The sequence below is a fragment of the Microchirus variegatus genome (assembly GCF_963457635.1).
Source record: "Microchirus variegatus genome assembly, chromosome: 15".
NCBI classification, from domain to species: domain Eukaryota; kingdom Metazoa; phylum Chordata; class Actinopteri; order Pleuronectiformes; family Soleidae; genus Microchirus; species Microchirus variegatus.
The window spans coordinates 11,003,213-11,027,633 of NC_139816.1; the positions used below are offsets into that span (position 1 = coordinate 11,003,213).

Genomic DNA, 24,421 nt, shown 5'->3' on the forward strand with positions numbered 1-24,421 from the left:
GCGTGGGCAAAAAGGAGGAGAAAAAAACAGACAGAAAGAGGGCACGTCAAAACGGACATGTTTGAACGGATCACAGGAGGTCAAAGTACAATGACGTCTCATTGTATTTAATTACAGTGAGTAAACATTTAGCAAGACCTGGGCAGGTCACACAAGCAGAGGGAAACACTGTGGCTTCAGACTGTAGCTCGAACCACACCCAGAGTTCAGAGCCACACTGAACTGATCTAACGTTTATTGTGCATGAATGAAACCAGTTTTATCTATCCAAGACTCCCTGTCATTTAGAATTTCACCTTATTTCATCATAAAGCTCGGTTATGTAATTCTTCTGAGTACATATCTTCATATGTTTTTGTTTTTTTAGACAAAGATCCAGGTTATTTTTAATCCTGGCTGCAACAAATGGAAAAAAAAACATTACAGTAATTGTATGAAGTGATGTCAAAGAGAATATAAATCCAACATAGCAGCGGGGATGATCTGCACTTTGACAACTGCAGAGTCAAGTGGCTCATCTATAATGCAGAGTCCCCGATGGCCTTTGCAGAAAAGCATTGTAGCATCACAAGAGAGAAAGAGAGAGAAGGAGAGAGGATGAAACCAGAGGCAAGAAAATTCAGCGCATGGGTCATGATCTGAAAAAAAAGAAAAAAAACAACCTTCTGTGCAGCTAATTAAACATCCATTTTATGTTCAAATGTCACATTATCAGAGCTTGACGAGATTCAATTCACGATCTAGGTCATACTGACCGCCTTCCCTCATCTTTGTGGCAACTGCTGTATGTCCTTGTTATGTATCACAGACCATACAGTCAGCGAAGGCTTCGCAGGGGTGAAAATCCACAGTGCTGCAGTCTGGTGGAACTGGTGGAACATTGACTATAGTAACTGGTGACATGAAGGATGTCCATAACTCTGTAAACTCAAATCCAGGACTTGGAAACTGACTTAGTGAACTTGTAATCACCTCCTAAGTTATGTGACTGAGTTCAGGGAGATTTTAAATCCTAACACATGAAATCAAACCCCACCGCAAATTCAGATTACAGCTGTTTTAGTCTTGAATAATCAAGTAATCTTTTGGTCCAAAAATTGTCAGATAATGTTGGAACAGTCCTTCCCAAACCTCTAAATATGTTTTGTTTTGTCCACAAACCAAAATGATTCCACATTTAAGGATTTCTTTGTTATATCGAGCAAAGAAACCAAACAAAATATCACACTTAAGAAGCTGAAAAATCAGAAAACATTCTGTAGCCCTAAATCAAACAAAATAATTCGATGCCCTCAAAACTGCATGTACAAAAAAAACAGAAAAAGGGACAAAAACATTACTTTTTTAAAAACCTTTCCTGTAACTTACTGTTTTAAAGTACATCACACTTAATATCCAGCGAGTGCAACAAATGACATCATCGTCCCTTAATTCCTGAAAGCCCCACTGACGAGATTAAGCATCAGCTGACTGGAAGACTAAATTTTGCCTTTCGTATTAATGCCAAAAAACATTATGTCACTGTCAGGACACCTTGAGACGAAGCAACCTGATCTGTCAATGTCACCTGCTATATTCCTGATGTGGCCAACTGATTTCACTGATTAACACTGTGAAAAAGAAGAATTAGATTATTTGACAGATTAATTCCAACTTCTTATTTGTCTCAATTCCTTCAGATCCAGCTCTGGTTAAATAATGCATACGAGGGGCTAGATGGTGTTTATCTTCAGTTTTACTGCTCTGGTTTGGTGTTTAACTACACAAACACTACGAGTGGCCATAAAACCAATTCAGCATTTAGGCCAACACAAACACTCGCATTTACCAACAGCAAGTTTGACAGTTAACTGGAGCCAGTGGACATGATTTAAACTCCCATTAAAGTATTGATTCTGGTCAGTAAGTAAACCATGGCTATAGATATTTTATACAAGCCAGGCTTATGTCCAGAGCCATCACAGGACACTGTATGAATAAATATGGAGTGCTGATGGTGAATATTGATCGGCTCTTTAGGCTGTGACATGCATATGTGATGTGATGTACTTTTGCAAGCACCTGTGGGAGTGTGTTGCAAACGCAGTGCAAATGTGTGAAGACGAGAGGAAATTGACTGATATTCAGAGAGGAGTTGATGCCTCATGTTCTTAAAATAGATGCAAATAAGTGTCTCAAAACAAACGTGGAGTACGGTGCATTAAACTTTGTGTAGGTGCCGAAGAAATCCCAAAATGATTTATTCATTCATGAATTTGGATTATTTTGATAAAAATAATTCCACTTCATATTCGTGCGTTTATATATGAATTTGCTCTATTTATTCCTGGAGAATAAATAGAGAATAGTCCTTAAAGGACATAAAAACATGGGTCATTTCTAGCCTAGATCTCCAAATCTACCTACAAAATACCTTTTCGCTGTACTGTCAATACACACAAAAATAACACTATTTTTTTTGCTGTTATGATCAGCTACACACTATTTTTTAGCAACAGGAAGTCTCTGTACCTAACTGTGGGTCTAAACAAAGTGTTTTAACACATAAAAGGGAAAACGATTCATGCATAATTTGGCTTTATGGGTTCTGTTAGGAGGATTTAGGACCTTGAACGATCTAATTAAGCTAAACCAACAACCTCCAGGCACTAGCTTATTACTTAGCACAAAAAAGTGCTACATTCCTTCATACAAATGTATTCCCACAAATGTTAAGCACTTGTTTTAATATTGTTTTTATTGAGTTTTAAGTACAGGATCTTCATAATAATTTGCGAAAGTGGTGGGAAACGCGACCAAATAACAAGCATCACTCCGCATTAGCCATCACACCGTTTCACCATGACAGAGCAGTCTAATATAATTCCCTACACAATAAATGGAGAGTTGCACAATGGCTTTTATCCTGCCTTATCAATGCCTGGAACACTTCGGGATGGTTATGGCGGCTCTAATCCAATCTGCTGGACAGTTACCATTGATTGGCTGATTGATGGAGCTTCAGGGAGAGGACGGAGATCGTGAAAATGCCTGCGGCCATCAGGAAATGATGTCATTACCACCGCTGTCAGTACGACCCACTGACCCCTAACAAGAGCCCTGATGGCAGGGAGGAGGGGGAGATGTTGCCCTTGGATCATCACAATTCAGCACATCTAAAATCAGCTTTTATACAGCCTTTCAGATGGTGCAGATGTGATCTTTCCCTCTAATCCAATTGTAACAACATCATTCCTCTGTGAAGGTTTAGAGAAACTCAAGAACAAGATTACAAGAGTGGACAGGGCCTAAGTGCCTTTAAAAACGTCTCACGTCTTTCACAGCGCTCTAAGAATAGAGCCATTTTTTCTGAAAGCTACATGATGTAATCGCCTTTTTAGCTCCCCTACACCCCCCAACTCATTCCCACCAACCCACGCTGGAACATATTCCTGTAGGGTCAGAAAAGGTGCACAGTGAAGATGAAAGAGAAAACACAAGAGATATAAGAGTACGAGTGTGAAAACAAGTCAAAGTGGGCGAGAGAGAGACAGAAGAGTGGGGGGATACAAATACCTCTGGCAAGAAAGAAGAGAGGAAGGGTCGGAAAAAATGTAGAAGAAAGTGGTTCAACAGGAGAGGATATAAAACAATATAAAACTAGGTAAATAAGGAGGGATATGCTCACCTTCACACCATGGCCAACATCGTCCAGTACATTGTAGTCAATAGGCTTCCTGATGTACCTGACAGGCCGCTCCACATTTGCCGGCGCTATGATTTTATGGGTCCTCGCCGTGTTCTTGTTGGTGGTCAGGATCCCGATCTCTCGCCTGGCCACCTTCTCTTTGTGGATGTCCACAGTCTGTGAACGACACGGTGAGGAGGGGAGTGTGATTGATTGATTGATGCCACAACAGAAACACAATGATGTCCAGTGCAACAGGGTCCACTGGGACCCAATGAACATGTCATGCAGCAGGTTTTAATTCAATCATGAGGTTGTGCTTTTCATCACTGGGGTCTTAATCTTTTTACAACAACCAGTGCACACAAATAAAAATCGATTGTGGTGCAGACAAACTAGATCCTGGAGAGAATGATGGCAGGAGGCCTGTTCATGTGAACATTTCTGAAATCATTGAATTGGTATGAATGAGTTCATCGTCTTATTTCACCAGATTGCTCAGGGGACATTTGACAAATGTGAAAGATATCGAGTGATGTTAAGAACCTAATTTTAGAAAAACAAGAACACTGCGTACATTTGAAACTGCAAGTGGCAAATTACAATGTATTATTTATTCTTCTAAAGACCAAGTGGGACTCCCCGAAGAAATGTGAAGAAGAAAATGTTCACATAATTACCCAGCCATATTAAAAATGAATCTCCTGGCTCCTCTGTGAATAACAACTCAGATATCGTATTTTCATCACCATCATCGCTGGATGCTTATAGCCAATATTTGATTATATCTGTATGTAAAATGTTGAAAAATGGATTGGTTACTGATTGGTACATGTGGTGGTCAGTTCTACAATAAATGATTATCAATGTTATCAATTAATCTGTCAATTTTGTCTTAAACAAATGTTTAATCCTTTGGTCTATGAAATAATTCAACAATATTCCCTATGGTTCATATACATGTCGACCATTGTGTTTAAAAATGTCTGCAAAAGGGATGAGCATGACAAAACGTTAAATAGTTAATGTGACTATTCATAATTGTATTCAAAAGTAACAAAACTGAATCAATGATTCCAAGGATTTAAAAGCAGCAGAAGCAAGCACTTTATCAGTGGTTTCTTGAATGCATCTTGAAGCTGCTCTTCTAAGCTCAACAAGCTATAGATCCCGCAGAAGTGAGGACATTTACCAGGGTCTTCATATGCATCTCATCAACTGCTCCTCCTAGCTCAAAATACTGTGAACCCTGCATTATTTTCATTAGCTCTCATGCAATGGAATTTCAATATTCGATGAATAATCCTATCAAGTATTTGATTTGCATCTTTGCTAGAAATGCCCGTCCTTAGTCTGCAAACCATTGCTTGGATTCTAACTCCCACCAAGTCGCTAGGAGCCCGGGAGCAGCTGCCCTTCCTTTGACAGATGAAAGGCTGCAATGTCTGCTGAGGGCAGACCAGTAAAGCGATGGGTCTCTCACAGTGAGGAAGGAGCGAGCGGCCAGCACCAACAGAGGATTCCTTTCATTTCACAGGGATCTGGAGCTGGACTGAGCACTGTCTTCTTATGCAGCACTGTTCCACTGTATGGCCGACTTAGCCTTGAAGTATCATTCGTCCCAGAGTTGAGGACACGGACAACACTGTGCGGATTAAGTCAGAAACTGAGCTAAAGCTGCACAATGCCAGAAAATGTGACATTAATGAGATATCGACCTGAAAACTGACAACTTACACTGTTTACAGGCTGGAGCAAAGCAGATTTTACCGGCCATCACACCCAAGGATGCAAGAGGGTGGATTGTTAGAAATTACAGGAATAAAGAGGGATAAATATTTAATAACAGTCAAAGTTGTTCACACATATTTGCTCCCACAGAAAAAAGAAAAAGAAAAAAGGGAAACATCCATTCCGTTTCAATACCCCGTTGTGTTTTCTTGAATTGGGAGGGATGACAGAGCATTGGCTACAGTCTTCTTTTTAACCTGAGCTGGATAAAAATCGACGAGAGAAAACTGTCCAATGAGGCGAACAAAACAGTGTACCAATGTGAAGTTTTCGCTGGATTTGAATCTCCAGTGTACACAAGCTCTGCCTGGATTGTCTCTGACTTAATATAGCTGTGGCTCAGAGATAATACTCAAATTTCACACCGTCATAAATCATGACAATCTGGAAAACAGCTGGGCCAAAAATCTAATCAGTATCTTTGGCTTTCATTCACAGGGGAGTGATGGGGTTCAAAAGATCGGCTATGAGCGAATCTGTTGGGAGGTGGACTAGACTCAATCATTCTGGGTCTGGTGTATAATACGATTTTGTGTCATCACAACACCAACATGATGACTTCTCTGACTGGAATAAAGATGATTATCAAGACATGAGTGTGGAACATTGTTCTAAGATAATATGAGGAAGTGGGTGTGTGTGTGTGTGGGTGGGTGTGCAGACCAAGAGGAAATGTTTCCCTCACTATCTGAAACCTCTTTCTAAAGAAGAGCTGTTCTTATACACATATATATTTATATATGTAAATAAAAACGGGAAAGCATATGGCTGAATAACAAACTGCCCCTTATCATCAGAGAGCAGTGTGACAACATCAACGTTGCTGCTGAAGAACAGGAAGTGAGAGAGCAATGTGGTGCATGAGCTCATCTCCTTCCTGTATGTCCAGAAAAATTTAAACAGCACAGGCAGTTGTTTGGCAACAGCTGGCAGATGGTGCGTTCAAAACCACCTTCCTTTGCACACTTCTACACTACTAGCGGTCAAGACCGTGTTGCTAATCCACTGACCGGTGCCCAAAGAACTTTAAACGCATCTGAGAACAATCCAAAGTAGAAAAGCCCATTCTGGCTATAGACTCACTTGATGAAGAACACGTATCTTGGCAGTGGCTACTCGGTCAGTACCCTTTGTTTTTTCCTCATCTGACTCATTATCTGGCACAAAAGGTGTTTATTTGATTCCAGTGGGCCATGTGTTGAGAGGAAAGTGACTGAATACCGAGTCTAGCCAAAAATGAAAGGTGGATGACTCACACATGTTCTCAACCACTGTTAACCATATGTTTGAGTTCAGCAGCAGTTTTCCCAGAGGACTGAGCAATTTTGGCTCTGGTGTTTGGCTTCTCTGGCTACAGTGTAGGACCCAATCCACAACCCCCCGCCCCCCCCCCCCCCCAAACCCTTAAGTCCTGAACCCACACAGACTTTGATGATGTCACTTGCAAAAAGCAGAAAATGTTATGAGGAGGAATGGGATAACATTTTATCCACCATATTTAACAGTCTACAAATGTGGTTTTATTTGGTAAGTTGGAGAATTTTCAATTATTGTTGTTTACTTTCTTTAGACATAACTAGTGGATTAGGGACTATTTTTAAGTGATTCTCCCTTTTGGGCAAAATGTCATCATTATATCAACTTACAATAAATTGTTGAATACATTTTATGCCACATTCTGCCAGTAAGTGCCTATTTCAGGTGTCACTCTCTAGTTCTGCTTCCAACATGTCACTTTTGTCAAATTAAATCCCCTTTGCTATGGGAAACGTCGAGCTCCACATCCAAACTTATGACATACATGCTGAAAATGACAAATGCTGAGGATGATTTGACAGTGAATATCCATCTTTTTTCATAGAAATTTTGCAGCAAAGGAATTACCTCACCTCCCCCAAGTGCAACGGTTCCACCCAAACAATTCCCCCAAGCAACTACTTCACAGCAGCACAGATGAGCACTGACAGTTCCCAACAGAAGCAGCCAGACTGTTCTCTAATGCTGATTGTGCTGTAGTGATCCGGCTTTGTGAGAGGATTTACAGACCTCTTCTTTCTGCACTCTCATGTTCAGATTCTTATTTTTACTCCTCGACTCGTCTATGTTCAACAATTCCACCACTTAGACCTTCTCTTAGTGTTATATGCCTCTACCTCCACCCAAGTTTCCTCAAATCCACCTATGAACAGTCTGAAGCGCTCAGTCATACATTTTAAACTGTTGCCAACATCATCATCATCATCATTATGCAAATGTTCTAGCCAAACACAGAAAAAAGTCTAGTCAATGAGATCACTTTGAACTCTGCTTTGTGGACGATGTGGCACATTTCTTCCCATTTTGGGAAACAAGTGAGTCAGCGCAGAGGCTGCCACGGTTGAGGATTCTTGTTGTGATAGCAACAAGTGCCTAAATATTTGGGATATATTTATTTTCTTTTAAATTCAGATCGTAAGTGCTCTTCAGAAAGCACATAAATGCCACTAAGGGACATTTATTTTAAATTTGACGAGATGGACTCTCTGACAGTTAAAAAAATTACTTTTTGGACACAGAATTGGAGCTGTAAAGCAGACAGGCTGATCAAGGTGGTCTTAAAATGAATTCAGTCTCATGTTTGTGTTATTTTCCTGAGGTTATTGGACAAAGAAGTGGTCAATTCCAATCACTCCTAGTTTCCATTTATGTTACCTTTCCCTCACCATGTCAAATATTAAAAGCCCATGGAATAAGACATAAAAAAGAAAGCATGCTCATAGTATCTACTTGTCTTCCATGATCTCAAGTGTGGTAATTAATGTTTTCCTCCACTGTGCTTGTTTGGTTCGTGTCTGTCTGATTAAAAGCTTTTGACAATAAATTATGTGTATGCTGTGGAGATCACAGTGCATCTGCTCTGCTTTGCTTTCTTTCACATACAATATCTTTCTCCAACCTGCATCTTTTTTGGACAGCTGGGACGAGGAATGATTCCACACTGATCCTGCTTGACCCGCAGTCTCTCTCATCTCCCTCATACTGATTTACACACCTCAGTCAGATAAGGGGAGAGAATAGTCCAATCAAAGGGCCAGGGAAGGCATTTTAAAGCCTTGCACAGACATAACTTGACAACTTCCCACTAGAGGAATACACAAACACACAGTGCTTTGAAGAGTGATGTAGGACAGGAAAGATAACTGTAAACTTAGATATGGAATCGAGGCGCTGGTTTCACTTCAACACATACTTGAGAGAGGGGAAAAAACGTCTTTTCACCATGTTGGCCTGCTGTGACCACTGGATGATACCTTCAAGAAAATGCCTATTATGCCCACACAAACACAAAAAGCTGCACAGTAGCATGTGCCATAGGCGTAGTAGGTCTGAACTGGGCGATTACACACACCACACACACACACACACCGTGGGGAAAAGGCTAAACACACCCTACATACCAATGTGTCTGTGTGCATGAGCGGCTGGCCAAACCAGACAAATGTGCCAATGGTAATGATAGAGCTCTACTGTAGAAGATTAGAAGACTTTAAACAAATATTTTAGCAAACTGGCAGCAAGACATCTTCATCATTCTCCCCTGAGGTTACACCCACGTAGAGCTTAAAAAAGTACTAATTTCACGTAGTATTGCTATCCAAGAATAAACAGGCATGAAGTATTTTTACGCAAATCTCTTCATAAACAGCTTCTACAGTTGGTTTTGAAACACGATGTAACAGAAAATCACTATTATTTCTGGCAAAGATAAGCTCGTCTTGACACAGGCACAAGACCTTGTTCTGTGGGATTTCAAAGAGGAAAACATTTGAAACATGCCTGTTGAACACATCCAAATTTTCAGGCTCATTATGTGAGAGGTTTTATCACATTATCAGAGCTGCTAACAGGTGAGGACAACGCAATGAGGCCACATACCTTCTGTTTCTCAGTAAAACCCGGATTTATTCACACACCATTAACAACGTTCACCCTTGAGAGCGGATTTGAACAATTTGTGATGCTCAGTGTGTTCCAATGGTTATTTAATGATAAAGTGCTGCAAGTACAGTAGTTTGAGCTAGTGTGAGCTTTTTTCTACAGCCTTTTCCTGGAAACATGGACTAATAAAAAGCTTGAATTGTGATCACTCAGCTCTATCATTAAGGCATCTGGTGGATTTACATCAGATTTTCCAAGTTATCCAGATATTCTACATGCTCTCAATATCTATGCATATATACCAAATTTGCTGGCATTATATGGGCAGAACATGTAACAGATTAATCTAGAAGATAATCTACAGATCATAAATCAATGATCAAAACAATCTTTAGTTGCAGCCCTAAATATTCTTTGTCTCATACTTCTTCTTCTGCTTCTTTGCTGTGGACATCTTATGACCCTTCAGGTCAATCTTGTGACCCACAGGGAGGTCCAGCTTGTTAAACCACTGCTCCAGGGCATCATGTTCTAGATTTTAAGGGCAACACTGGTCACATGTCTGTTTCTTGTGTTTCTCGGCTGCTGTAGCTGCTGCTTGTTTTGACAGTCTGTACGAGCAGTGCAATCCAACACTCCCTTCTCTGCGTTGAGGCAAAGCGGCTGTTAAAGCAGAGCAGATGCCTCGTTGTCGGGTCTGTTTCTCAGCCTGATTACAGCCATTACATCTGAAGACAGTCATCTGTGGAGTACAACAGTTGTCAAATGCTCCTTTGCTGTCCGAGCTCCCTTTTGCACTCTGAGCCACAATGTGAGGTCAAATGCCCCACGGGGGAGTTCTGAGTTTGGCAGAGTCTTGTTAAGCATCCCTGACAAAAAACAAAACAGATTCCTAACAACCCATGAGTTGCACAGAGGTTGTAAGGACTGAGTAAGTGTGAAACCCTGAAAATATCATCTCTCCCACTCTCCCAGAAGAGAATAAAGGAAAAAAAAAAAACACTTATCAAAACCAGTCAGGACTGCATGCCAAGGTCGACACTTTGTTTGCTAACACAGCACATATGAAAACACCTCATCTGACTTTCACCAATTTTACTTTGGGCTGCAGCCAAAACAGCATTCTCACTGAGCTCTTAAGTTTACATCGAAGCTGAGAATTATGGCATCACATTTTGTCCAATTGAGATAACAAACAGCTTCTGTGGGGGAGAGCAAGTGTTTTCTTAGCAGCCATGTTTACACAGAGCTATCAAATAATTATTCTTACGCATGGAGGATCCGCAGAACAAAGGTGCGATGATGAGATGTAATTGCAGAGGGTTGTTAAATGGGAAAGACTGCACTGGTAATGATGCTGCTGCTGCTGCTGCTGGGGTGGGGTTAGGAAGGGGAAAAGCAGTAGAGGAAGTCGCTGCAGCGCAGAGGGCTGATGATTTACTGAACAACGTTACTCACCAGTCGTTTCACATCGTCACTCACTCCCATTAGGACTCTATTCATGCAGGACGGATGTCATGCACTTGACATTCAAGGCTTTACAGCTCTTACTACAGCCATGGTCTTAATGGGGAGGAGTCCTGGTGATTAATAAAATAGAGGTCGACAGACAAATGGTCTAATTTTGGCAACTGTGAGTAGAATTTTATGGTCGTTTTCTTTGGCTTTTTGGGTGTTATTGGCCAAAGAAAAAACATTTAAAGTAATTACTTGGACAAAACAAAGAATGGATTATTTTATATAAATATTTATTTTAGTGTTTTGGACTAAATTCAAGGACAGTGCGTTGGTCTTTTGAAACAACAGCAGGCTATTTTTTACTTTTTACAGAAAAAAAACAGTGTAAGTGCAGTGTGAAGTAATCACTGTTACAGTGTGTTGTCTTTTGTTGACACTTTTATGTCATATTGTTTTAAACGACTATATAAATACATCTGGACAAAAACACAGGGAAACTAATATTTGTGAGTGGCTGTTGTGTTGCTTATTGTGTTTATCGCTCAATTGTTCACACTTGGGTCCATTCGTCTGAAATTAGTCCAATTATATACCCTGTGTGTAAAGAATTACATTTTTGGAGATCACTTAAATATAAAAAAAAATTTTTTTTCCATTTAGAAACTGAGTTGCAAAGATAATTTGCTTTGGTTTATTTATTTATGACAGGATGCAATCGAACAATGTAATAACTTGTTGATGGATTGATGCAATCTCACATGTGGTGTCTTACAAACCCATGAGGGTTGGGCAATTATGTGCATCACACAAAAACAAAAGAATGAATCAACAAATCAATAGTCTGATGACTATAAACTATTTCCTTTAAAAAAAACTTTAAAATCCAGGTTCACTGGAGACCGTAAACCCAAACATGTTTGACCGATGGCCGTCCAAAACCAATGGACCACACAAAGACCCAGCTACACAGAAGGATACCTTGTTATAATCCAGTGGAAAAAGGAGGAGGCATGTAGATGAGGAGTAAACATTCACCAAATGTGACAAAAAAGGCACATTAATACAGACACAGTCTGCTTTTCACAGCCAGAGTGGAAGAGACCACCAGGGGAGGTCACAGAGAGAGACCCACATACACAGGCAAGCATGCAGTGGTGGGATCAGCAGGAAACATAGACAACACACACACCGAGATGTAAGGCTTCATTTCCTGTTTGGATGAGTGCCATTCTTCCTCGAAGGGAGGTCAAAAAGCCATCAGTGCAGCACACAGAGACAAACCCAACAGGACATCATCACAGCACAGCACTGCACTGAGAGAGAGACACACACACGCACGCACGCACGCACGCACGCACGCACGCACGCACGCACGCACGCACGCACACACAACCACCACCAGAGTGTAATGGCATGCAGCTGTACCTCCTTGGAATGACGATTAGAATGAAAAAAAATGTGTATAAAAAAATGTGTGCCAGGCTGAGATCACAAACATAGAAAACAAATTCTACTTTGAAGCGCCATGAAGAGTCATGTGATCAGACAAGAATATTGTGTAACTAATTGCTTTGTAGCTAGGCACACAACTGTGGGAACAAACTGGCAGAGTGTGTGAATGTATTTGTAATCTCTTTAGAACCTTTTCTGGCATCCATAACTTATTATATCAAATACAGTTTAATGTGGACTGAGACATCAAGAGACAGCAAAATAAAGCTGTGCATCATTCGCATTAAATATGGAAGCCAGTGCGATGCCTACTGATGACCTCCCCAGTGGCCGCATGTATAGATTATACAGAATATGACCTACAATTGATGCCTGTGGAACCCCATATTTGTTCATGCTTGCTAGACTATCTGTGAGATAGGATTGTAATGCAGCTAAAAACAGTGCCAGAGAGGCCGATAGAAGTGTGGAGTCCATCTAAAATAATTGAGTGATCTACAGCATCAAAGGCTGCACTTACATCAAACCTCATTTCTGAGGTTCCTCTTTCCAGAACCTCATTTCTGAGGAACTGGTAAAGTTTAGAGATAAATTAGATTAAGTTTGGGGTTAGGCATTAGCTGGCTGTGGTTAAGGTTGGGGATATATCACTCTGTTAAGGCTGTCCAAATAAATGTAATCCTGTGCAGTGCCCCAAGCAGAATAGCTGTGCAAGCCTGTGTGTCTGTGTGTGTGTCAGCTGCTTTAGCACTTTCTGCCTCCAGCCAGTCGTTGTGCAGCCTCATCTTTGTGGCCACTGGGTTCAGTCGTCACACTGTCCAGCTCCACATCTAAGCATTGTAAACACAGATGCACTGTTGTGCAATGTCTTTTCTACAGTCAAACCAATCGATCCATCTGTTTTATCACTACATTGTTAAAGATGATGATTCAAACCCTCACTTAGTTGATCAACAGTAAAATAAACAATGACTTAAATAAAGTTATGCTATAAATTATTCGGAGACTGGTTTGGCCAAGTGAACCCGATTCAATTTTTATTTTCAAAGCATTTTACTGTTGTCTTGCACAGACGCCTACTTGAGTTTCCCACAGTCGTTGCCTGGAACTGACTCAGTACTTCCTCCCTTGCTAAAACAAGTATGTTAAGAGACACATGGAAATTGTGATTTTTATTAATAAAAATGCTAATTCTAGCTGTGTCACAATACAGCATTCTTAGGCTGCATCTGATAGCAACTGTAACCTGGGTGAATCCAGCAAAGTTTGTCAGCAATGTGATTTCACTCTGCCGAACGTTACCAGTTAATGCCTAACTTTAACCTAACTGCAGATATGAGCTTGAGCCTTTTTAGGACCAGATTTCAATCTCCATGAAGTTGCCAGAAAATGTCCAAAAGTGGTAACACATACAAGTATACACATACACACACACACACACACACTATTCTCTCTAGTCTTCCCTCTCTATTCGGGTATCACAGAGTGGTTCTCAATGCGAGGCATTTTCTTCCGCCAGACAGACAAAGCGCTCCCTGTTCGCAGCCGTTTAGCAGCCACTTCACACTCGGCACAAGGTGGAAGCCCCGCAAGCTTCTCTATTCTCCCATCGGCCCTTTTTCCACCTCAATGCTGCAAGGCTACCCCCGGTTTGTCAAAAGGCACTCGCAGCAGGGGATGTGACACGTCAACAAACACCTGACAGCACAAACTCCAGCATCTGTGACTTCACACAGATACAAAGATGCAAAACCCTGACATCCACTGAATATCAATAAGCAATTTAAATAAAGATTATTTATAGTAAAAAGCACAGCCAACAAGTTTAATATGATGTTCTCTTTTTGCATAATCACACATGTCAGAATCTGTAGACACTTGATTGAAAATGGTATCTTTATGAGAAACTGAACAACTTTTGAATTTTAAATGTTCACCTATGTCCTATAACTGAGGCAAACTATTGTTGTTGTTTTTCAATTCTCAGTGCCCAATATTTGTAGACAAAATGTAGTGACAAACACAATCTATAAATCTTAAATAAAATGTTGGGAAAATTCCGTAAATTTGATTGAAGAACCCAAAAAGAAATCTCCTGTGACTCATCTGTGGACGACCCAGTCTTTGGGAATCAGTGATCAAATACAATGCACTTGGCACCCGACTCAGTAGGATGAGTCAGTTCAAATGGGAGAAATGCCACCACTAAGCAGACACACCCTGACCAAAGTGAGCCACACGTAACTGTGGGCAGACCAATAGGAACGTCTCAGACGCCAGGCAACGTCTCACCACACGCTGACTGAAATAAAAATGGAAGGGAGACGAAATCCTGAGGCTTCTTGAGCTTCAGGCATGAACGGGTACCAGGCTTAGGAGCGAAACTGAAAATAACAGGATTACAGAGTGAAAAGACGTTTAAAATAAAGGATTATGTAAAGCAAGCAAATTCTGAAGTGTGTTTATTCGTACGAGGGAGAATTTATCATAATTGAACTGGCACCAGTAAATTTTCACTATAAAAACACCACGCATTCCCACAGGCTACAGGCTTTCCTCTCCATTTCCCATTCAGCAGAATGCAACACCGTCCTTGAGGGCCTGCGATAATCTCATATCCATGAGCAGTGAGAGCAACATGATAATGATCCACCTCTGAACAGGACAGTGGAGAGCAATAAAACACACCCACTGCCTGCAAAGCAGACAAGACTGCCTCTTTATTATTAAAACAGAGATACGCTTCATTACAGGAAACACTTTAGGACTTCATCCTCGGATTAGCCATAAAAAAAAAAAAAAACAACAAGACGATGATGAAGATGTTCTGAAATGAACAGCACCATTAGACTCTGTGTGTGTGTGTTTTCTACTGTTGATGTTTTCAAGCCAACGCTGCTAAATCATTCACATTTCCCACAGATAACTTGGAAAAGACACAGCAGATCCTAACCCAGAGTAGTGGACTATTCTTGTAGCTGGAAGATGTAGTTTGTGATTTACTTTTAAACTTAATTCATTTGCCTGCATTTCTTTAGGGTCCTACAATTTCCATGATACAGAAAATGCAGACAGAATCATGGAATTGAGAAATTAAATTTTTTTTTTTATTTGGTATTTGTCATTCCTGATTTTTTTTTTTCTGAGAGGCTGGGAACATTTTGCAAATGGAATTTGGAACAAATAAAACAGATTTCATAGGGCTCTATTTATTTAGGGAACACATTTTTGACCTTGTTCATTTTCAGTGTGGCTACAAAAACTACACAGGCACATGCTGCAGCATAGGAAGTATGGAATTTCCCAGGCACAAGACAAGAGACGGTGACGAACGCGTGCTAAAGTAAAGCACTGACTTCACTGGAAACAAACACGGAGTTTATACAGCGATCGAAAGCACCGTGCCATTCATAGATATTTGCGATGTGGTCCAGAGGGTTGTCATGGTGACTGAGACGGGCTGCGTGGTAATGGTGACTTTAGAATTGCCTTCATGTTATTTGTCAGGATATTGACTCACAACGTTGTGAGTCAATGCTTGACATGGTCCATCTTCCATTCCCTTGTGCCTTCCTTCTCCCTGATTTGCCAGCTCCCTCTCTCCCTCTCTCGCTCTCTAAAGTCCTCTTTCCCTCCATTAGTCTGAAAACCTGACCTTCAGTTCATCCTGAAAGAATTTCTGGCACTCTCAGCAAAGCTCAATCAGACGAAAACAGAGATAGCAGACGCTGGAAAGACCAAACCAAAGCAGCAAAACCCAGTTCCAGAATTAAATCGACATGAAATTACCAAATCCTACTTTCCGTCAATTATTCTACATGTTTCGATTCCATCATGAGTGTCTTCCAGGGTTTGTGAATGCATCCCAGCTTCCAATCTATGAGATGCCACATGGCTGGAGCTCTTTGTTTGATTTGTCTAAGCTCTTAATGCCATCATTGGATGAGGGACTGGATTTACCTGCACATGGCAGAAGCTTCGTGCTTGAGAGGAAAAACGGTTTGAAGGTGAAAATGTGTTATCTTTGGATTACAGCAACTTGCTGCACCTTTAGGTTATAGGTATAGGAGTGACTTTTCAATGTTAAAACATCAATTAGGATTAGAGAAGCTGATTCCGGTGGTACTTTTTCATACTGTACTATCGCTCCCAACAGGTACCAGAGATATTGTTGGGATGAATGATTTTAGGGAAAATATGTACATGCATTTTCTGCCAGCAATATAAGTCAATGCATTATAGATTTTAAACATGATGGAGCATTACCACGAGGTAAGAAATAAATCAATAAATATCTATTTGTGATTATTTGACAGAAGGGAATGGTAATTTTTACATCATTATTGTCATTTCCATTTGAAACACATATTTAAAATGATTACTGTGTGATATTTGAGCAGTTGTTTCTGTGAGAAACAAAGATGTTTTCTTCAGTATGTAGAATGCGATGAGACAATAATTGACCTAAAATGATATTTTTACACACAAAAATACCACCCTTTTTGCGACAAGCTTAAAAAAAGATAAGAACTTCCTTCCAACGTGTTCATGTATTACATTAAATAAAGCGCAGCCTTCAAATGAATAACGTCAGTTGTATTTGAACAGGGATTCTTTCAGGATTGATGATGGCCGCATGAAAACCCTACAAACATTTATGTCTGGCATCAAACTCATGAGGAAGAAAAAGAGGAAGGTGGTGGACACAGTTAACAATAACAGCATAGGCACTTTTCCAGACTTGTAATTGCGAGCTGACTGTGTTGGTGCCTTGCAAGAAGACAGAAGCACAATAGTAAGACAAACAGAACATGGGTCATTCTGCCAAACACACAGCCAGTCAAGACATTTGGACGAGACTGATAAGGCAATAAAAAAGGAACCATGGTTACTACAGAAGGGCGCGTACTGTGTTTGCAAATAACTGTGTCAGTGTGAAAGTGAGAAGAGAAGTGGGAAATGTGGGGCACCATTCTTCACAGCTGTATGGTCTGTGGTGTGTGAATATCTCTGTGTGTGTGTTTCTGACCTGAGAAATGTGGTTGATGGAGGACTCCATGCGCCGCAGCTGCGAAGCCTGGATGTCCAGCAGCTGCAGTACATTGTTGGCTAAGGCATTGATCTGGTAGGCTACACTGGCCAGGGACTGGGTGGTGTAGGCTTTGGTCTCCTCCAGAGCTTTCCTCTTGTCCGTGGCCTGTACAAAAAAAGGGATTAAAGAAGAGAAGAGGGGGAAAAGAAACAGATGAATAAAATGATGTAAGAGGAATCCAAGTGCTTTTAATATCATGTAACACAGTTGAGCTGCGTATCCAGGTCAGGTTTGTGCTGAAATCAGGTCAAAAGAGCAGCCACGACATCTTTCCTGTGATACATGCACAGCCTCCTGTGGCTACAATAACGGAGGTTCTAAGGACACAAGCAAACACTGCATGCATGTAAACGTTAAAATAGTTAATATTTAACACTTTGTTGGTGGCTGTGACCAAAACAACCAGAAAATATGCTTACACAAGGCTAAAAGTTGAAAATAATTATTCAGGTCTAAACTTGTTTTCTATGTAGCATTTACGAGTTACAAGTTCAAAACCACAAGCTAATGGTTTCATCAACTTTCACTGAAGAGCAAAAATGAATCTTTATCGTAATCTAATGGCTATAAATAGCAAACTGAAAACTGAAACTGAGCTAGACAACAAAACTATCTACTGTACATTTTTTATTTTCTGCTTCTCACATTCAGACATTGTTCTGAATAAACCTCTTGTGTCTGTTGGGAAGTAAATGGACAGCACGGAAAAAGCTACAGTCAGACACTGTTCCACTGTACTCAAAACTTCACAAAAACGGGCAAAACCACACCAACTGTGGTAATGACATGCTAAAAGCCACTTCACATGACATCAAACAGGCTGAGGCCATGAGCTGAGCTCCAAAATGAGCCATCATGTTTGATGTCTGTGGGCTCATCCCATCGCTGCTCACTCATAAAGCTGCAGTCCAAAGAGCACTGCCTGGAGGGGCTGTGATAACAGGCTGCCCTGGCAGGAGGTAGTAGGTGGTGTTAGTGGAGGAGGAGGCGATTACTGGTCACAGAGGTTATGGGGGGGGGTGAAAAACAAAGAAAAAGATCACTTGATCACCGCAAGATGGGATGAATGGATAACATGAGAAGAGGCATGATTCACCATGGCAGCACAAAACTAATCCAGTGGCAATCCATGCAGCTCAAAGCTCTGCTGGTTAACCTGGGTGCGGCAGATTTGCATATACATTGTGCAGTTACACCTTCTAGATTTCTCCACAAAGTTTAATCCAAAAGTCCATCAGATGAAACTGCAATCTTTTGTGTGTACATGCAGATAACTATTCTTCATATAAACTAGACACCCAATATGATGTTCAAATTGGGGCTGCAACTGACAATTATATTTAGTCGAAACCAGAAAATATTAAGAAGAAGCTGAATAGTCAGAAAACTAGTTTTAATAATGTAAAAACCTTCAAACCAATTAAACAATTTTCAAAATAGTTAACAATTAATCTAGTTATTGATTAATAATTGATTAATTGCTGCAGCCCGAGTTTAAATGCACCTTTTTAACATAATAACACATGATTCTGGAGAGGCTTGATTAAACATGTTACATTTACTGGAAAGCTGAAGTTCTTAATCTTAGTTCTCAACTGACAAAAACAAACAGGAAGATAAAACTGTAAATAATACCTTGAAGTTAACAGTTGAGATAATCTTTGTTTAATTTTGTTGGGGCTTACTCTAATTACAGTCCTGTGGTAATGATTATTTGGATGAGTCACATTTGTTGATAGGGAGCGATGTAATGACAACTAGCAATTAGGACTGTGTAATAAATCAATAACAGTATATAAAGTGATGCAACTTTCCTTGGTCGCGACATAACAAAGGTTCAATACTATTGTTTATGCCCTGCACAAACAATCTTTGCAGTACATGTAATCACTTTGACTGTTTTAACACAGACACGTTTAAAATATTTCTGTGTTTAAGAGTTTCTAGTTTTTCACAATTTACTGGTTTCTTCAGCTTAAATTCAAGAGTAAAATCACCTGACATTTATCATGATAATGACATGGCAATATGAGAAGTGGGCGATGGAAGAGCAGCTGCAGTATACTACGTAAAAACAACCAAATAAAACCAAACAAAACAAGTTTCATATCCACAACAGCACATTTCTTTTAAGCTGCAAGAGAATGCAGTTTTCGCTGGGACACGAGACCTCAAAACAGATGAGTGAACAGCATACGCTTCACAGTGCAGAACTGCTGGCTGACATATGCCGACAAGCTGCGAGTCAGAAACATTGTTTTCATTGACACAAAAAAATATGAAGGATTGTACTTCTATGGCTAAATCCATGTGCAACCATAGAGAACAGATTTTGTAGAAACTCCTTTCACATAAATATAGAGACTCAGTGTGATTTGCAATTCAAACTGCAATCATTACATTACCATTGAAGTGATTTTACGCATCAAGTCCATTTACATATTGTGAGCCTGTGGAATGGGTTGCATTTACTCATCAGGGATATCCCAGGATTAGACTTGGAACTTGAAACGCATAAGAAAAATATGTCAAGTTGAAAGTGTGGAGTTTAATGGTGTGGGTGTTAATTATTGAGCAGTGAGAACTCACTACAATAAATCATCTACATGTACTGGAAAAATGGAAGTTTGCATATTAAAGTCCATACAGTCTCTCCTCAGCCTGTACTGATCCAATTTTTTTGTATTATGAGGTTCACTACATTGTTTTTATGCTTTCTCAATACAATGCTGAAGCAACAGCATGAATCATATATACAGCATAGAAAGAAATACAGTGGATTTATATGCTTGCATTGTGTTTGCGAAAATATACAACATGAATATATTTGCACATGCTGTGATTTGCTCAGCGTCCTGCAGATGTGAAGCAAAGAGACAAACAGCAGCACAGATGCTCCACAGCTCAGACACAGTACAGTGTTAAGACAACAGTGTTTCTTACAAACATATTTATTCACAGTAGACTGCGCTTTCATGCAGAGCACAACATGTGATACTGTTTAGTCCATGTTCTTCAATGGCTGCTATTGATAAAGTTGTTTTCATTTTCTTAGACTTTATCAGACTCGCTGTCTGAATGCTCTCTTTATTCCCTTCGTGTAAGGAAATGTACTCTTTAAAATGTTGATTCAAAGCACACAAAACATGGTTTTATGCGGTATAAAATTAAGAAAAGAGGGGCAGCTCTGACAACTAGAGGCAAGGGTACAACAAACAAACATTTATCTTGCACCAAGTACAAGATGCAGCCACACAAGAGTATTATTTATGAATATAAAGGTGAAAAACCATGCTTTAACATACATTAATCAGACTATCAAGAGTCTTTGCTTCACCACCAGTTGTTGTTTTCCCAGTGAAAAAGTGACTTCAGCTAAAATGAGGTCAGATTAATCTGATACAAGGAATGGAAAGGGTTAAGGCTGATCTAGGATATTCCTTTTTTTCCCCTGGTTAACATGACGTCTGATCTTAAGCATCCCCCACATTATCCCTGATGTCTGACACATTTCTTGAAGAGGGGAAAAAGTTAAACTGATTAAGCAATAGTCCAACAGCAGATTCTGACTCATCTCTCTTTTTTTGTATTTCTGGGTTTAGTGATGCAAATTGTATAAGCTCACAGAGCTGCGATGCGAGGTCAGTGATGTTCGCTCGGAAGGACAGATGTGACACTTGATTCATTTCATCCCCAGCAAGGCATCTTAGAGCCTCTGCTTGTTCACACACCAAGGTCAGATGTCACAAATCCTCAGATTAACCAGATGTGTTGTTTGGTTACTCAAGAATCTGAACTCGTCATGATATCCCTCCCCAGTGAGAACATGTTGGGATATATTTGCTTGAGACATTTGCCAGGAAAGGGACAAAGAACGAGATTGCTCAATATAAAACACAGGCTGACAGTACTGTGCAGCCGTGGGAGATGCAGAGAATGAGGTGAGCTCCCTTCAGCGTTCCTGGGGCACTTAATCTCATATTTCTGGGCTGAGTAATGACAGAAAGAAGGAGGTATCAGAGTATCGAGGTGGAGGCAGACAGGCCGTCAGCACCTCATCAGGTTTAAGAAATGGAGTACAGAGGAATGCAAGGTCATAATGAACCTGTAGCTTGCAGCTAAGTGACCGGTTTATCAGTGTTTATGAGGAAAAATTGTGACGGACCTCAATAGCGTAGGGATAATGACTTCGGGAGTGGCTTTTTGTGGGAAGTTTTTCAAGCTCTGAGGCACTGAACTGGGTAACAACAACCACTTCGACTATCACCCATCCAGTCTGGCAAGATAACGGCCAACTGCCGCCACGGAAGTGCAAATGTGCTTTTTCTTTTTTTTAAAAACAAGGTGGTTCCCTTCTTTACAGTCAGGCATTACAGGCTTCTTTGAGACAGTAGGAAGGAAAAGTCCAGACTTCCTCCCTGAGGACAGAAACTGTTCAGAGGTTGGAGGAGGTGTAGCTGCCCCTCTACCCAGAAGCCTGAGCAAGATTAGCAAATAAACAACATTAGTATGCCTGCTAACTAAAAGAGGATGTGAAATATCTAAAAACCCATCACTGCGACATCTAAGTTTGGAGCAACAATTCCTCAGAAGGCGTGAAATAAAGAGTTCGACTTTTTTGTGGTACTAAGAACTGCCCATGCTTTAGTACAGCTGACTAGCACATTTGCTTTTATGTGCTCTCACTTGTTCAAAGGGGGGAGTGTGCTCAGGGGGAAAAAAACATTTCAGGAATGTTTGGAATTCTGCAGCATGTCATACGTCTCCAAACTTTCAAGTGTTGTTGAAGAACTCCTTCACAGACCACAAATGTCAGGGATGAGCTCAGGGAAACAAAAGAAAATAAACACCGACATGGAATTGCCGGGGGTTTATTTTTCTCTTCTGTAAACTGGAGAGGTTTGGGAAGGAAAAGTTCAAAACACCTCAGCAGGAGTGAAACCTGTGGCCAAAGCAGCACCAGACGGGAGCAGAATGAACGCTCTGTAAATCCAACGAGGAGGTCGTAAGGCTCACGAGATGCCACTTTGCTCTGTTGGATGTATCGACCACTTAGAAAGGGGTGAGATATGTGAGACAAGAGGCAGCTGAGAGGTAGAGCTCAGGGAATGGTTGTATTTATGTAGCTGTCAGACATCAAGGGACTGATTGAAAGTTCGGCCTTATCCACAAGGAAACGGAACTATCCCTTATAATCATTTTCTTATTAAAAAAAATTTGTTTCAACAAATTAATTCATACACACAAAACTGCCCAAACGACTCTAAATATGCCAGAGCTGTGGCACTGTAACACTGACACAGAAATACACCAAAAACAGTGGAGAGGACAAACTAAAGAGGCAATCTTTTCATAATTCTCACACCATCATAACATATAGTTTGTGCTCCGTTGAAGCATCATAGATCCATGTGCATACTATAGCACTATCCTGCTATCGAATGCTCACACTATCGTAAATTAAGTTACCATCCATGCAGACAGCTCAAACTTTTGAGCTGTGTGTAAATTAAGTTTGATGTAGTTTCAAGGAAGGATAATTTCCACGTTCTTGTCAGCGTGCCTGTCACTCTGGCGTTATCTCGCCTCAGAGTCTACCGCATGTGTGTGCAACACACAACTGCAATGAACTTAATTAATTCCGTGTGACACGCTTCTTTAGATTTAAATAGGTCAATGTGCCGACAAATTCATAATTTACTTATTGGCTCTTGTCCTTGACACTAACTTTACAATCTGGACAAAGGGTCATGCCGTACTTGCTGCATATTAGTCCATGATGACTCAGTGAAACGGAAATAGGACATAATAGATATAGGACATTATGCCAACAAGAGGGCTTGTCTGTTGATGTTGAAATTAAAATAAAGAGACAAATCTCATCCTCACAGAGATGTTAATGTGAGATGCGACTTTGTTCTCGGGTTGTAATAGGAGAAACCGAAAAGCCACTGGAGCCACCTGAGGAGCAACAAGGTAGTGAAAGTGACACCAGAGTGTGCCAGGAATAAAAACAACTTTCCTTGATCTTAAGAAAAAAAAACTAATCTGCATGAAATGTTAATTCATAATCACTCTCCCTCCAGTGCAACACATGGAGGCTGACTGAAACGCCATAAGGTCTACCTGACCTTGAAGAACTGCCAGCATGCAACAGAACTAACCTTCATTGTGTCACAGAGACACAACGGGGAAGCATATGGAGGAAAGTCATTAAACTTCCATCGCTGACTTAGTAATTTCTTCATCCCGGTAGAAAGTCACTGTTGTTTGGCTAATGCTACGTATGTCACTGATGAACACATCTATAATATACTGAAATGGAGATTTTTTTCTGCACTTGCTGACTCACTATAACACATGAAAGTGTTTGGACGGATTATTCAAATTTTGTCTGTGAAAAAGGAACAGACTGAACAAGCCCAAACTCCCACGTTCCAACCAGCTTGTAGCAGATCAGTCCAACAGTCTGGACCAAACCAACTCCAGTCAGCTTGGGGAGGGGTGACAGGTGGTCAAAAGGATGAATGGGCTTGGCTGGTGGGCCAAGAGAGTGACTAGGCCTCAGCATGCAACAAGAAAAAAACCAGGCCACTCTGAGAAAGACTAAGAGAAAAGGAGGACAGGAAACTGAGAGAAGAGTTCACATGGATTCTTCTGGGAAAAACAGAAAAGTACAGGGACAACATGATTAAAAAGACCTGGACAATGAAGAGACTCCTGTCCTGCTCAGATGAGATGCTACCAGCATGGATTGCTACAGCACTCATTTCGAAAGTGCTAATTCTGGCTGGACTTTCCATTTTTATTAGAAAAAGTAACAGAGTGCATCATGCTGGCTCAGCAAGCACAAGTCACATGGCCCAAGCTTGCAACACCAGCTCTATCCATGACGTCTTGTCTTGCCACATCTTAATTCCAGTTCCCTTTTTCCAAGTTAATGTATATCGTCTATATTTACACACAGAATAAGAGTTTTAGACACCGATATTGGCTTTAAAATGTATTATTGGATCTCCGTCTCTGGTGATTCCCACCTGTGT

The 24,421-nt window shown here is 40.5% G+C and overlaps 1 protein-coding gene across 3 annotated transcripts in view; it reads right to left on the bottom strand.

Moving 5' to 3' along the window:
• Nucleotides 1–24,421, bottom strand: part of abi1a (abl-interactor 1a) — a 45,940-nt gene that overhangs the window by 16,277 nt on the left and 5,242 nt on the right. For all 3 annotated transcript variants that reach the window (XM_083901651.1, XM_083901650.1, XM_083901649.1), the window contains exons 2-3: nt 17,316–17,483; nt 3,668–3,844 (exon numbers count right to left, since the gene is read on the bottom strand). In XM_083901651.1, the coding sequence (XP_083757777.1) occupies nt 3,668–3,844; nt 17,316–17,483 (345 nt within the window). The remainder of the gene's footprint in view (nt 1–3,667; nt 3,845–17,315; nt 17,484–24,421) is intronic.